The sequence below is a fragment of the Borostomias antarcticus genome (genome assembly GCF_949987555.1).
Source record: "Borostomias antarcticus genome assembly, chromosome: 16".
Classification (NCBI taxonomy): Eukaryota; Metazoa; Chordata; class Actinopteri; order Stomiiformes; family Stomiidae; genus Borostomias; species Borostomias antarcticus.
The window spans coordinates 19690347-19706766 of record NC_140249.1 but is presented as its reverse complement, the minus strand read 5'-3'; the positions used below and the strand labels follow the sequence as shown (position 1 = coordinate 19706766).

At 40.7% G+C, this 16420-nt stretch overlaps 1 protein-coding gene and 1 long non-coding RNA gene across 2 annotated transcripts; one reads left to right on the top strand and one right to left on the bottom strand.

The window, feature by feature from the left end:
- Positions 1 to 6110: 6110 nt before the first annotated feature.
- LOC311319152 (alpha-1,3-mannosyl-glycoprotein 4-beta-N-acetylglucosaminyltransferase C-like) lies at positions 6111 to 7754 on the top strand (the record flags this gene model as incomplete). The annotated part of the gene is made up of 3 exons (XM_084450617.1): positions 6111 to 6230; positions 6331 to 6478; positions 6595 to 7754. The coding sequence occupies 3 exons, from the start codon at positions 6111 to 6113 to the stop codon at positions 7752 to 7754; spliced, it is 1428 nt and encodes a 475-aa protein (XP_084306743.1).
- Positions 7755 to 14676: 6922 nt separating this feature from the next.
- Positions 14677 to 15518, bottom strand: LOC311319679. The gene is made up of 3 exons (XR_014630832.1): positions 15420 to 15518; positions 14923 to 15077; positions 14677 to 14742 (listed from the first exon to the last, which is right to left on the bottom strand). It is a non-coding gene; the product is annotated as an uncharacterized lncRNA (long non-coding RNA).
- Positions 15519 to 16420: the final 902 nt, after the last annotated feature.

The following is a 16420-nucleotide window of genomic DNA, read 5'->3' as shown; positions in this document are numbered from 1 at the left end:
CATTCAGCTGGGCATGGATGCTGACAGTGAGCTTCCAGTCGATAACTAGCAGATTTGTTTTGCTTTGAATGTTTTGCTGTTTACAACATGACGATTGCCCAATCCCCTTCCTGCATACATAATGAAGGCTACTTACATGTAAGCATTTAGATCACATAAGACCCAAGTAGACCCAAAACTAAGATAAAAAGGAATCCTATATGCATTTGCAGCCTTTGGCTATGTGTACAGTATATTGTGTCCACTATGCCACAAATGGTAGAAATGAAAGATACTAATTAAATGTTTCACGAATCTACAGAATATTTCTATCTATCTATCTATCTATCTATCTATCTATCTATCTATCTATCTATCTATCTTATCTATCTATCTATCTATCAAATACCAGTGATTAAAATACCAGTGATTTATCCCTGCAGGGCTGCACTTGTAGGCTATAGAAAGCATTACTCACAACACCAGGGGAAGATAAATTGATTGAATCAGTTAAAATTCACCATTCAAATCATCACTTCCAGTGTACACCAGAAAGTGAAACAAACCTTTTTTCATTCATGCCAGAAATCGAATGTGCCCACTGAAGTAACACTTCCAACTCTGTTTAAACACCTGGACAACTATTGATCTTTAAAGCAGTAGTTTAGTTTTTAGCCTTGCTATAAGCCCTGTTATAAGGTTATTTATAATCATATACAACGGTCCATATAACGTTTTTGACAGACTATGCACTCTTGAGATATTAGTGCCCTTTGCTCATGTCACAGCCAAGTACACAATGGATCTCTATGGGCATATATATTTCTGGAACTGCCTCCCCTTAGACATCAAAAGAGCTGACTCAGTGGACAGTTTTAATATGTTGTTAAAAACTCACCTGTTCCACAGTTATTTTATTTTATAATATGTCTTGCCTTCTGTGTTGTTTTTAATGTTTTAATATTGCACCTTATGACTATGCTACTATTTTATGTTTCGATATTGTACTTTATGATTGTATTTTCTGTTAATCTGTTTTATCCCCTTTTAAATTTATTTTGCTCTCTTTGTACAGCGCGTTGTAACCTTGGTTTTGAAAGGTGCTTTCATAGATAAAATTGACTTACTTACTTACTTACTTACATAGAGATCCATTGTGTACTACTTAAATGTGACGTGAACAATGAGCACTAATATTTCAAGAGTGCAAAATCTGTCAAAATGTTTATATGGACAGTATATGATTGTAAATAAAATCATAAATAACCATAAAGACTCTAGGGCTTATGATGCTAAATACCAAACTACTCCTTTAAGATCTACACAGGTCTGTTCAAAATGCACTTGCCTTGACACAGTTGCATCTACCTAGGGTCCTCAAGAATGTGTCTGAAGTAGAATTAGTGATCGGAAACAGTTTTGTTTTAATAGTATTGTGAGTGGAACACTCAACCAAAACCAGTCGATTGCCCTGTATTAAAGGGATGGTGCCTCTCTTATGAGATTAATGCTTTTGGACCCAATAATGGATGCCGGCTCCGTCCAGAGTGTTATCTGAGTATTTACCTTTAAGGTCAGAGGGAAACATGAACGCTTTGCAGTTCCATCAGTAGCTAGCGTAATGAGGACGGGAGGTATGAGAAATGATTCATGTGTGAGCGAGCCTCTCCCAGGCCCTTCACAGCAGTTAGCACTTTGACCCAGATTAGCACTCTGCCAGAGGCCCACTGGGGAGGAGCTGGAGATGGAGGGCCATGATACTGGCTGCTCATTTCCGCACACTGGGCAGATACGTATTCCCCACACGAGTGTCTAGACAAGTTGTAAAAAAACAAAAACAAAATGAATGCCTTAAGTGCTTATGCCTCTTTAAGACCAAAGCTGTAATAAGAGCTGAGGGCGCAAGGAAAACCGTAATAAGAAAACCAACATTGACAATACAGTAGGGTCCTAACGCATTCAGTGCTTGGCCCCTAAATGATTTGTCTACATAGAAAAGTTACACTTTTAAAGTATTCACATACTGTAGGCTTGGACAGCATAAACACTTTCTGTCTTCAATTTATATACAGACATTCCTGTACTCCATATTTAACCTCCATATTTAACCCCCAAATATTGATTGATAAGTCAATGATGAAGGCTGTTGATGTGCTGTATTCATACTCTCATCTCCATTTGAATGTGACCTATGGGATAGTGTGCTTGTTATTTGTTCCTCTCAGCAATACATTTTCACCCGTCTTTCATGGTGTAAATTAAGTGTGTATGCATTCATGCCTCCTTGTTGTGTGCATGCATTCATGCCTTCACTTTTACCTTTTTTGGCAGTTTTGCTTTTGTGCTTGAATACCATCTGAAGAACATTGTCATACAGGTGTTTTGTACATCAAATGTACACTCTTGCTATTGTGCTAGCCCTGTCTCTGCTTGTCTATAGGGTACAACATTTGCATGACAGATACGGTACATGCAACGCTCGCTGAGAAGATGACCGTTTCTCTCCCCAGACAGCACTCAAGCTCAACACACTAAATTCGATTTGATTCTGTTGTTTATTCAATTTTCAGGCCCAACGACACATCAGACTAGACTGTAATTGGCTTTGCCTTGCAAGGGAGCTCCTTGTTTTTCATTTTGAAGCCTTCTCTCTGTGTAATGTCAGCATCGCATGAACAAGATGGCATCCTGGGAGCAAAGACAATTTGTGGATCCATTTTTGCACATGAGTTGCTAAGGTAGAGGGTATAGGTGAAGATAGATGTTTTTTCTCCCTTTTTCATTAATAAAACCTGCCATCACGTTTTTTTAAGCTTCCTTCTTAACAATGTATAATGTACTTGTTGTTTGCTTCTGTTGGGGTTATACTGTAGGTGGGTACTAAGCAGCTGCGTAAATAGAGGTGATGAGGCTTCTATTAATTATTCTTATACCAAAATGTAGGATGATTTATATTCTGTTATTCATTTGTATTACTAATATTTAAGGGTCCAAGCAGCCGCTGCTGCGGCTGGACCCCTATTGCTTTTGTTCAAGTTCTTTCTTTCTTTCTTTCTTTCTTTCTTTCTTTCTTTCTTTCTTTCTTTCTTTCTTTCTTTCTTTCTTTCTTTCTTTCTTTCTCCCCTAAAAGTGTTTGTGCAGCAAAAACTATATGCTCAAAACTCACAAAAATTGGCAGGTGGGTTGCACATCCCACCCACTACTCAGTTACATAAAATGGCACTCATTGACCTCAAGGTGGCGCTATAACAATCATGTTTACGTTTTCACAATTATCTCAAGAACGGATTGGCATACAATCGAAATCCTTACAAAATTTTAATCCATCAATTAATCTGCATCTTTACTCCAATGCTCTTCTAAACATGTAACATTTTGGGGCTTTTCTTAAATTTTCTCAAACACCTATTTCAACAAACTTGTCGGAGACCATAGGGCCAATTGTCCTGAAAATTTGGCAGGATCATCTACGGTTTTCGCTGATCTAAAGTTACCAAAGAAATTTTGATACTTTGATCCATTTTTAAATTACGCATCTTTAAACCTATGTTGTTAAGTTCAATTTTACATAAATGCTCATAAATCAAAAATGGCTAAAGCGATGGTAACCAAACTTGGTGCATGTCTTCGGATGCTAGGTCTGAGCTTCGGTACGCAGTTTTGGGATATTCCGCCACTAGGGGGCCCCACAAATGCAAAAGGTTTATATCTCATAATCTGCTACATGGATTCATACCAAATTTGTCTTGCATGATCTAGGGTCATTACTCAGCCAATGCATAAACTTTGGTAATGATTGAATAAAGTGGCCATGGCTTTTTACAACAAATCTACATTTCTAGACATTTCACATTCCAATTTTTTTTAAATCTAAATAAATCACACGTGCGTCCTACTGAGCTTAATTTTTGTCAGCACCTCCACTGAACTGTGACAAAATTTTGCCTCACTGCAACCTATGGTCAATTCAAAAGTCTGTCACTCTATATTTTTCAGAATATGCAAAATCTGTCAACATCTACATCTCCAAAAGTCTTCATTCATATGTTGCCACGAACCAGAACAACATTCTTTGGATACTACATATTAAGAGTTTAAAACGGTGTTCAGATCAGTCAAACAATGAATACTCGGCAATGTTCAGTATATTGCTGTAATTTGTACTGCATGCACAACATTTTCTATTTCATCTAATCTTTTAAGAAATTTCACCAACATATTTGACAACAACCAGAAACCAGGATAATGATGTGATTTTTTTCTAAAATGTATCTCCAACAGTTAAACTGTTATAATGATTTACATTTTAAAAAGAGAAAGAACCCAGTTTTGCACATGTAATATTATTGCCTCAAGTTGTGCTATGCGAAAAGCCTGTGTGGTGGCGCATTGGTAATTCACATTCTCTGGAGATTCAGAGGTTAACGGTTCAAATCCCCAGGTTGTTATGTCCCCTTGAGTAGATGCACCCTCCTGTTGTGAATGCTTGTACTTTAAAAGTTTTGAACATGTAATATCATTGCCTCAAGTTGTGCTATGTAGAAACCCTGTGTTCCCGTTGGTGGGAAGTGGTCAATCGCCTTCTCTGGGGATTCAGAGGTTAACGGTTCAAATCCCCAGGTTGCCACATCTCCTTGGGTAGATTCAATGATGAGTATTTCCACTTTTCAAAATCGTGTTTTTGTCCCCCCCACTTTTTACAGTCCGACAACTAACAGCAGGCTATAGCACAAGAAATCATGCGCGCACTAGGACCCCGCAGAAGCAGCCCTCCTCAACCCCCCTCCCCGTCCGCTTACTCAGAGCTTCTAGACTCAAACAAGACGCGCATGCCGCACACATGTATCTCTACTTTTGTACAAAAAGAAAATAGAAATAAAAAGGAGACAAAGCTAGATTTAAAGACTTCTTAAAAAGAAAGAAAGAAAATGTGGGTTGATTAGTGGTTACTGGTATTTCTACTCTGTTTGTTCGACGTTAGTTTGTTCCACCTCTGTGTAAACTAACTTTCGTTTTCTGTGGTAAATGAGCTAGGCTAGCTAACGTTAGTTAACCTCAGAAGTAGAAGAAGCTATTGTAGCTAGCTAACTAATATGTGTTTAGTTAGAAACAATGCAGTGGTAGCATCTGTTGTGAACGCTTGTGCTTTAAAAGTTTTGCACATGCAATATCATTGCCGCAAGTTGTGCTATGTGAAAAGCCTGTGTTCCCAGTGGTAATAAACCTACTCTGGAGGTTAACGGTTCAAATACCCAGGTTGCTACGTCCCCTTGGGAAATGGACCTTCCTGTTTCTGCCCATCTGTTGTGATTGTGCTTTAAAAGTTGACATGCCATATCCTTTGCTACTTTGTTCATTTTCAAGCTCAATTTCTCAATCTCCTGTGACAAATCTCAAATATCCAATATGTGCAAAATAAATACAAAAAGTAGGCTATATATTAAATTTAAAGTCGCACAGAAACAGACGTTTGAGATCATTAACTTCCGTAGTTTGACGTATTTCCGACACAAACAAGCTATGAGGGTGGGACATAATGTTTATGTATTGGGTGGATTAATTTGATTGGAATATTGACAAGTGGATGGGTTTTAAGAACTTTAGACAGATTCGATAGAAGGATAGTGTTGATTGACGGGTGGATGTCGTGAGATTATTGACCTAAAATCTAAGGTACCTGTTGTCTTAATTGCACGTGAACTGTTTTCCAGGAAGTAAGAAATTATATACTTTGATATAAGATTACAACAAAAGTAGAATTTTGTAATTTTCGTTGAATAGGTGAACACTATGACCAATTATGTGAACCAAAATGGGACAGGATGCTTTTTTCATTTCTGTGTGACTTTAAGTAAACAGAATTTCATTCAATTCATAATTCATCCCATCAAAACCTTTTAGCCATGTCTCTATTTTTCTCTTTACAAAGTGCTTGGACCCCGATCATTGGCGCTTGCGGCTATATTATTAATATTTGATTGTGTAGTCTAATATTTATTTTCATAATAATAAAATCAACCATTTTGACAGGCTGTCTTGGGGAAAAGCATAATATTGTAGCAGAGGAATGATAATATAATTATTTGTTTTCTGTGCTTTTCCTTAGTGGCGGTCTGACCATCAGGAGGCTAATGTGGAAATTTCTGGACAAGATGAGGTGCTTCAGGAAACCCTCCATGATTCAATTCCTTGGGTTCCTCATCATATTTCTTCTCTTTTTAAACCTGTACATGGATGATGGATATGTTTTAGTAAGTACAGTACCTATGGGCAATATTTATTGTAACTATAATATTCAATATTCAAGATGTGTAATGCTGTATACTGTGTATTTTGTTGGCATTATTTCAGGAGGCTGGTAAAAGGCAACTGAGAGAGACGTTGATACATCCAACAAAAACAGAGAGATATGTTCATACATTCAGAGATCTCACCAACTTCTCTGGAACCATCAACGTAACATATCGCTACCTTGCTGGAACCCCACTGACATGGAAAAGTAAGTAGGCCACTGTCGGGACAGTTCACCGAAGTTAATCATTCAAAATCGTAATCATATTGCTACTTTGTCTCTAATTTGACAAGCGTCTAATAATTGACTGTTCCTATTTACAGAATATCTTACCATTGGGTTGTCATCTGTCAAAAGAAAGAGAGGGAATTATCTTATGGAGACCATCAAATCCATTTTTGACCAGTCCAGTTATGAGGAGTTGAAAGAGATTGTGGTGGTTGTCCACCTAGCGGACTTTGACCTGGCCTGGTGTGAGAATCTGGTCCAGGAAATCTCCAGGAAGTTTGCCCACCACATCATAGCTGGACGGCTTCTAGTAATCCATGCCCCTGAGGAGTACTACCCATCCCTGGATGGATTGAAAAGGAACTACAACGACCCAGAGGACAGGGTCCGTTTCCGCTCCAAACAGAACGTGGACTACGCTTTCCTCCTAAACTTCTGCAGCAACCTCTCTCATTTCTACATGATGCTGGAAGACGATGTGCGCTGTTCAAAGAACTTCCTGACAGCATTGAAGAAGGTGGTCACCTCCAGGGAAGGTTCCTATTGGGTAATGCTAGAATTCTCCAAACTTGGCTACATAGGGAAACTCTACCATTCTAGGGACCTGCCTCGCTTGGCCCACTTCCTTCTAATGTTCTACCAGGAGATGCCCTGTGACTGGCTCCTCATTCACTTCCGGGGTCTGCTGGCTCAGAAAGATGTGATCCGCTTCAAACCCTCCTTGTTCCAACACATGGGGTACTACTCTTCTTATAAGGGGGCAGAGAACAAACTTAAGGATGATGATTTTGAGGAAGACTCCATTGACATTCCGGACAACCCTCCCGCCAGCCTACATACAAACATCAATGTATTTGAGAAATATGATGCCACCAAGGCTTATAGCAGCATTATTGATGAATACTTTTGGGGTAAGCCCCCTTTCACAGGAGACTTCTTTATCATAGTCTTTTACAAATCAACCAAAATTAGCAAAATTAAGATCGTCACAGGAACAGATGATCGACAGAACGATATCCTGCACCATGGAGTTCTAGAGGTGGGAGAGAAGTTGGTGGGGACTAAGCAAGGAAGAAAATGTACTTCATTCATCACATTAGGGGAGTTTAAAAATGGCAACATTGAAGTCCACGATGTGGACCACAAGATTGGCTTTGACATTGACTGTGTGCGTATTGTGGTGACTGCTAGTCAGAAAGAGTGGCTGATCATCAGGACTATAAGTCTATGGACAAGACAGCCATCCAATCAATGAGAGACTGACCATCATAAGGGTGAAATTAATGTATTGATACATCTTCTTGAATTCATGACATTGTTTGCAGTTGATTTTATACCAAGAAATGTTGTGGATTTGAAAGAATCCATTTGATATGGGTTGTTCAAAAATATGTCTCTTTCGATTTCACTTTGAATCAAATAAAGACTCCCCACAAATTTCCCTGAAATCATACCAGCTGCTGACCCCTTGTTCCTGTACTATTTTTTTCCAAGTTCACCTATTTCTGCTGGCTTGCTTTTATGAAACTTGGCAGGCTGATAGATGGCTATCCCAAAGTTACCCACAATAACTTTGGTCTCCATAGGCCCATGCCTCTAGCGCCACCATTGGGTCAAAGTCGTGATTTTTAAATGTTCATAATCATCTTCGGGTCGTCCACAGACGGGCCTCCCATCTTTGTCTCCAGTTATCCCGGTCCTTCATACACTTGGCGATATAATTGGAGGTCTTCACTTCCGCATCCTTCTTAAGTATGTCCACAAATGTTTTGTAGGACATCCTTGCGACTTGTGCCCGCGCCATGGAGATGGCCACTATAACACCAGCTTGCTGGTCAGAAGCTCACGGTGTCAGTAACAGTGCCCAGCCAGCCTCATACTCCTTGCTGCCATCTTCCCACTCACACTTGGCCTCTCTCTGCTCAGATCTTCAATACTGATGAGCACGTTATGACTTATGTCCAGTGCTGCACGTACCACTCTGGTGTAGCATCCGTCCAGCGACCTCTGCAGGGAGTGGCTCAGGGTCCAGCACTCACAGCTATACAGGACAGCGGCCTCCACAGTGGCGCCGAAGAAGTGGAGCTTGGTTTCACAGGGGATGATGGATTTCCACACATTCCTTATCTCATTTAGAGCTCTCCACGTGAGCGCCTTCCTTACTTCCTTATTTCATAACCTTTGCTCCAAAGAGACATGAAACTAGTATCATATGATGTGGAAGCATGCGCTGATGAACAGATTGCAGAGGCTGTTTTTATTATATGTGCCCACAAGGCCTGTAAGGCCTACAAAGCTTATTAGGGCTTAAGAAGTTCTATATGACCTCTTAGACCTATCAGACCTCTAAGATCTACAAGGTCTATAAGGATTAAAAAGGCTAAAAGGCCTATAAGACCTACAGTATAAGGGGGGATTCTGACTTACACAAGCGTAAAAACTGTGTAAAGACAATTTTGCATACTAGGAGGAGTAGATAAAATATTAAATGTCAAATGTAACTGTTTACAGTAGGAGGAGAAAATTCAAGAATATGTCTTATTGTCTAGACTTGGGAGTTGGACCCACCCAAGATTAGGCCCTACAGCATGAGCAATTGCTACTGTATATTTGTGTTGTAGAGAGAGAGAGAAAGGGAGCGATACTCGCAAATGAAATGCAAACATACAATAATAATGGATCAGAGGAGGAAGCGCCCTGAGCTTCATGAATACAAATGGCCTTCATTAGTGAAGCCCCTGGAAGCAGAGGCCCATGCCACATTTTGACAGTTTACCCACTGTGTTTGCTTTGGTCTGTTCAATCAATCAATCAAAGCTTTATTTATATAGCGCATTTCATACCCAGAGGCAACACAATGCGTCTGTTGTGATCATGATTAATTCAACTGCTCAGCCTGGCAAACGCAAATGTTGCAATGACCTTGTCTGTTACAGTTGTAGCACTCTAACGATTACTAGTATGGAAATACTGTATGACTACAGTATATGACTAGGTATAATTTATGATTATACATGCTTATCACAACTATGAAGGAATATGGATTTAATAACATTAAATCAACTCGTAAGGGGCACCACCCTGTTCTATACAGGGAAACGGATAACCTTTCTCAATAGTCTAATTTAGCAATCTCTTTCTGAAGGAGGAAGTCTTTGACTCAATCAAGTGACCTAAAGACCATTTGATGACACTGCAACGACGTGATCAAAGCTTTTAAAATGTATTGAAGTTATACTTATCAATTAGTATTGATAGTATAACAATGCAAAGACGCTGACTCGGACTGCGAGGAATCTGGGTGTGACCCTGGATGACCAATTGTTGTTCTCCGCACATATCACATCCATCACACACTCCTGCAGATTCATGCTCTACAAAATCAGGAGGATTCACACTTTCCTCACTAATGAACTGGCGCAGGTGCTCATCCAGGCCCTGGTCATCTCCCGCCTGGACTACTGCAACTCCCTCCTTGCTGGGGCCCCGGAATCAGCCATTAAACCCCTGGAACTTGTCCAGAAAGCTGCTGCTCACCTGTAGTTCAACCACTCCAAGTTCTCCCACACAACTTCCCTTCTCTATTCCCTACACTAGCTCCCGGTAGCGGCTTGCATCCAGTTTAACAATCTGGCACTAGCCTACAGGTCAATGAAAGGAACAGCCCCCTCCTACCTCCAGGCTATGGTCGAACCCTATACCCCCTCCCAGACCGCTACGCTCTGCTACCTCGGGATGACTGGCTGCCCTGTCACTCCAAGGCCGCTGTGGTCAATCAACACGGTCATGGCTCTTCTCTGTCCTGGCCGCGAGATTACTTTTCGCAACTTTTCGGGGTTAGGGGTTAGAGTTAAGGTTAGGGGTTAAGGTCTTCCTTAACCCTAAACTCAATGGTGTTATCGCTAAACTGGGTTGCGAAACGCGTAGACGTGTCCTGGCCCCGCAGTGGTGGAACCAACTGTCCTCTTCTTCAATAACAGCAACAAACAAACCTGTAGCAGCTACAAATTAAAAATATCATTAAAAAAAATCACAGCATTGCGTTGCACTATAGGATTGTGGGTGGTGTATTTTTTCCTGTATGAACAGCAGTAGTTTGAGGATATAGACTTCAAAATACGGTAAAAAATGTCACACTATATCTACCATGCCATGAAAATGTTGTCATTTTTTTCATGAACATTGGAGATTTATTGAGCGAGTATTTGCAGTTGCTGCATACAGTACTGTTTACAGTAAAACATGTTGAAGCACTGTGTGCTCAATGTTTGATATTACAAAAATCTGTGAAGATAGTGGTGGAGAACAGTCTGAAGATGTAGTGTAGGGTGGGGTGGGGTGTCAATTGACCAAAAAATGTGCGAGGAGCAGGGTTTAATAGGTTTTACAGTTTTTGAGAAAAACAGAGTGATGGACTTTATAATTTCTGACAGCTCAAAGCATTATGGAAGTTTCTGCTCACTTGGGCCTACGGGTTGGTGGTGGTTGCAAAGTGATAGCATATATGGCTGATTGTTTATGATTTTTTAAAGTCTTAAACTTTAGATGGTTGCTGTAGTGCCACCATCAGGACTATTGGCCCCCAATGCCAGTTGAGGACTTCTGGCATGGGACTGGACCTATGTGCAAATTTTATTGATTTTTCATGCATGGGAAGTCAGACTTCCTAGGAATAATAATACTAATAATATTGGCAAATACAAGAGGGTTCCTGCAGCTGAGACTGCCGGCCCATAAAGATAAAGAAGAAGATGAATACTGGGAAACACAAGAGGGACTGGCAGCTGAGACTGCCCGGCCCCTAATAAATGTAGAAATTAAGAAATTAAGAAATGTAGAAATGTGGAAATAAATAAATAAATAATGGATAAATAATTTTTTGATCTGAACCATTGTATATGATCATAAGTACAGGTAACCTTAAAACAGGGCTAAACATGATTTTTCCCTTTACTACTCCTTTAATAAGTGTATAACCATGTTGTTTCCTCAGGTAGGTTATAAGAGGTAAGTAAGGTAAGTGTATAACCATATTGTTTCCTTGGGTAGGTTATAAGAGGTAGGCTAAGTAAGGTAATAAGTGTATAACCGTTTCCTCAGGTAGGCTATAAAAGGTACAGCAAGTAAGTTAAAGGAATATGCTCGTTTTTGACAACCTGGACCTTATTTACGACATATTATAAGAAGTTTGACTCACCCAGATCACTTTTTTGTTGTTCGGAGGCCTGTAGAAGAAATATAAAATCCAGCGCGAGCCAGTATATCCATGTAATGGCGGCGCACGGGGCATAGGGAATGCCGTTTCTCAAAATCCATTTTCGGCCGCTAAACGGTTGTTTTCATCAATCACATTGCATGAATCGACAGTTGATATTCCTCTACGCCAGCCATTGTTGTTTTGGTGCCAAATAAGGGATCTTGATCCTCTGTAACATGGTCTTTATAAGCCTCTCCCCCACTTGCTCCAGCACGCATGCGCACAGGCCAGCGCGCAGACTTGCTATTCCGATGTGTCGTTATTTCTCGAGACTTCCAGACGTGCATCGTCTGGCCTCAAGTCCCACTCAGAGCAACAAATGCATTCCTCCTCTGTTGGCATAGGGTGACAATGTAGGCAAAAACACCACCAGTTACCATCTCTTCGGGAGCGTGCAGCGGTTTGTTCTCGAGCCAGCTGTTCCTCTCTCTGTCTCCTCACCCTCCTTTCAAGGAGCTCTTCGTCCGTATACTCTGGCTCAAAACGATATGGACGTCCGTCATATTCTAATTCATTTTCTAGATCCTCTAAATCTGACAAATATTCAGCCATATTGCACACAATATTCTAGGCACCAACAATCCGATCGTAGCGCAGAGAATGTGAGCCGCGAGTGTAGCCTACAGACGGAGAATAGCAAGTCTGCGCGCTGGCCTGTGCGCATGCGTGCTGGAGCAAGTGGGGGAGAGGCTTATAAAGACCATGGCCGTGTCCGAATTGCATACTACTTGCTATATAGTAGGCGAGATGCAGCATGCTGCATCAAAACTGTGCATACTGTATTTCGCCTACTATATAGTAGGTACTATATAGTAGGCGAAATCGGCGAAAAAATGGGCGTAAATGTAGCATAGTCCAGAGCATACTGTTCCGGAAGTCGAGAGGTGAAACGTCACTGGGCTGTGAGAAAAATAAAAAAAGATGGCGAACGAAGAGATCTCCGGGACCGCAGCGGGAGTTTTCAAATGTAAGTATTGACTTAATTTGTCGATGGAAAAATTATTTTTCCGGACAGATATCTTAGTTATAACGACACAGAGCTACAAATGCAGTTTTGTGTATAAAGGTGGGGTAGAAATGACATTTCGAAAAAGAACGTCATGATAGCTAGCTGCTTGCATTGATCTCTGTGGTGGACGTTACGTTAGCTAGCTAGCCCAGTTAATGTTAATAGGCTGCTAACGTTACAGGTGTTCAGACGGCTCTTGCTCAAAACGTATTCATGTCAAATCTTAGATGTTTCTATAGCTAGAATCGAGAGAAACAGACTAACATTTCCATGTAATATGACCATGATCGCTTAAGAAATGTGCAAGAAATGTCGAAATTGTGATGAGTTGTTAAATGGCTAACCTAAGCCATCGAGCCTAACGTTACTTGAAGTTGTTTAAACAATTGTCTGTTCATTCCATGATTTAAACGAGTTCAACTGTTCATATATCATATATTAATATTCATTGTCCCATAATACTTCTGGATGTATTACAGGGACCAACGACCACACCAGGGACGATGATCCTCTGGAGGACGGCTGCATGGGTGGTCCCCATCGCCTCTTCCAAGACCCCTTACCACTTCCACGAAGCGGCTGTGGCCTCCCCTCCCTCTGTGCTGACCCCAGTTCTGGGGCTCTTTAGGTCCTATGAGGTTAGATAAGTTTTCTGGTGTCATACAAACTGTGAGTCCCTATCAATATCTTTGCTATCATGTAGCCTGTAGATCAAAATCACCTTGTACATGGCTACAAGGTTCTCTGCGTGCTTTATCCAGGCTGTCTCCGTCGTCCCCTGCAGCCCAGCTTCTTAGATGTAGGTCCTACATAAATCAATATCCAAAGTAAACAGACCGCTGGATTGCTTCTGAACAACAATGCATACGTTAGTTAACTTACTCCAAGCCTTTCAGCGTGGTTTCTCTTCCCCGTAAACAGGGAAGAGTTGGCCGTCCTCCAGAGGGATGACCGGCTGATGTTGAATGGGGGAGAGAGAAGGCAGAGATGAAGGCTGAGTGGAGGGAGGAAAGGGGGTTGTTTAAGGAGAGGGAGGACCGGCTGATGTTGCTTCTAGAAGCCTCAGTCAAAAAAAACTGTTATCTTGTTCCATTATTGTTTTTGTTATTTTTTATTAAATGTATTTTCTTGAATTAAATTGGTGTTTGTGTGTCATTCCTTGTAATGTCTTCCCAGTCAAAGAACAAATGTCACTATACCTAAAACCAGTCATTAGAGTAAAAGAACATTCCTAATGGACATTGTAGTTTGCAATTAGGCATAAAAGACGGAACACACATGTTGGTTCACAATGCTTCATTGGAATTATTCAGAGACGGTTATGAAAGCTTCAGTTTAATGTGTCTGACTAACGACTACTTGATAAGGGAGTTACATGTCCAAAGCGCTCTGCGTGTTGTAAGACCTTCCAAGTAACTGTACATGACCTGTAGACATATCAAGACAATGTGTCTGATGTGTAGATATTACACTTTGTTGAAATGTTAATACATCAAGAAGTAACCTTTACATGTATAATGGAAGAAACACAACCATAAACATTTCTTGGATATTTTTATTACACAATGGTCTTCAAATATACTTTTGACTTGTTTATATTTGGTCAGATCATTAGCTTTCCTTGCAAAAGGTACTGACAGGAGAACGCTGATCTGTTGTCTCCCCCCAAAATACTTAAACTGATTACTATGTACAGTGTTACACATACATTTAAACAAATGCCTCAAGGCTGCCTATAACCAACTGATCAGTGTTTAAAGCCTCAAGGCTGTCTATAAGGAACAAGGTAAAGCACACTCATGAACTGATAGACTGACTACTTATGGCAGGATGTGGGTAGTCGTGCTCACCAAGAGCTGGGATCCAGGCAGCTTGTGCTGGTGCTGATGCTGCCGCTGCGAGACACTTTGTGAGGCCATCTCCAGGGTTGGGATGATCTGCAGCAGCAGGACCATGGCCCCCATCAAGGTCTTCAACCTTTAAATGGTTAAATGCAATTAGGCCTACTGTAAGTCGCTTAGCAGACACACAAAAGTGTCTGCTAAATAAATGACTAAGGTAATGCTGGCAAGATGACAAGACCATTGTAAAGGGTGAGTACTGAGAAAAGCTCTAAATGCAATGAATTATTATTATTGTTATTGCTATTATTAGCACCTCCATGGTCTTGCCCCATCCTCCTGACCATCACCAAGGTTCCTCTGTGTCGATTTTGACAATCTGAAGTCCCTCCTTGTGTCCAGCCGTCAAAATAGGTCCTCAGCAGGGACGTGGAGGTTGACTTGGTGAGGACCTCTGTCTTCCATGTGAGCCTACAGGGGGAATATTATTAGGGCAAACTTTAACTCATTTGTGCGTATGGCATATACTTGTCTTTACAATGTGATAATAGATAGATGTCATTATCTGTAGAGCTAAAATGTAACATTACAAAGCAGGCGTGTAGTGATGAGTAAACCCAGGTAAACTCAGTTTACCCACCTCTTTAAAATGAGTTGAGTTTTATTGTTTTGCTTACCTGCCTCTCAGAATCTATTTAATATAACATCCCTGGTACAAATGTAACAGTATAGCTAGCCCCAAGCCAGCACATGCGGGGCTATCAACTAACCTAGCTAACTAGCGTAGCTAGCAAGCTAACGTTCAATATTTACCTCAACTACAAGCATGTCGAGAAGATCTCATGACGGCTCTTCTCCTTGCAGCGTTAACACGTCTTCTCCTGGCGGCAGCAGCAGCCGCACATCCCATGCCAGGAAAAGGCTACATTTTTGTGGATAATACACAAAATGATCACAGAAAACACCGGATAATTGTACCATAGCTTCGCGGGAGTAAACAGTATCGTATCCCGTCACTTCCGCTGGATGACTCGAGTAGCATGCTGTATTTTCTCGCATACTACACGCGTTTTGTGGAACAGTAGGTACTATATAGTATGCAGTATGCATACTATATAGTGCCTACTATATAGCATGTAGCAGGTAGTATGCAATTCGGACACGGCCCATGTTACAGAGGATCAAGATCCCTTATTTGGCACCAAAACAACAATGGCTGGCGTAGAGGAATATCAACTGTCGATTCATGCAATGTGATTGATGAAAACAACCGTTTAGCGGCCGAAAATGGATTTTGAGAAACGGCATTCCCTATGCCCCGTGCGCCGCCATTACATGGATATACTGGCTCGCGCTGGATTTTATATTTCTTCTACAGGCCTCCGAACAACAAAAAAGTGATCTGGGTGAGTCAAACTTCTTATAATATGTCGTAAATAAGGTCCAGGTTGTCAAAAACGAGCATATTCCTTTAAGTGTATAACTATGTTGTTTCCTCAGGTAGGCTAAAAGGGAAGTAAGGGAGCTAGGTGTATGACTATTTTTGTTTCCACATGTTTATAAGGGATGTATAGCTGGTAAAGTTAGTCATAAGAATTCAATTTAAGTTTAGGCAAAATATGTAGTAAATAACCTCAAATAAAAGCTGAGTATTAAAGCCCATATTGAATGTTTCATTTCAAATCCGTGGTGTACAGAGTCAAAATGATGAAAATGGTATCAATGTCCAAATATTTATGAACATGAACTGTGTGTAGGCTATACCGTATACAGTATCTTGCACACGTATTAAACGCCACCATATGGTTGATATA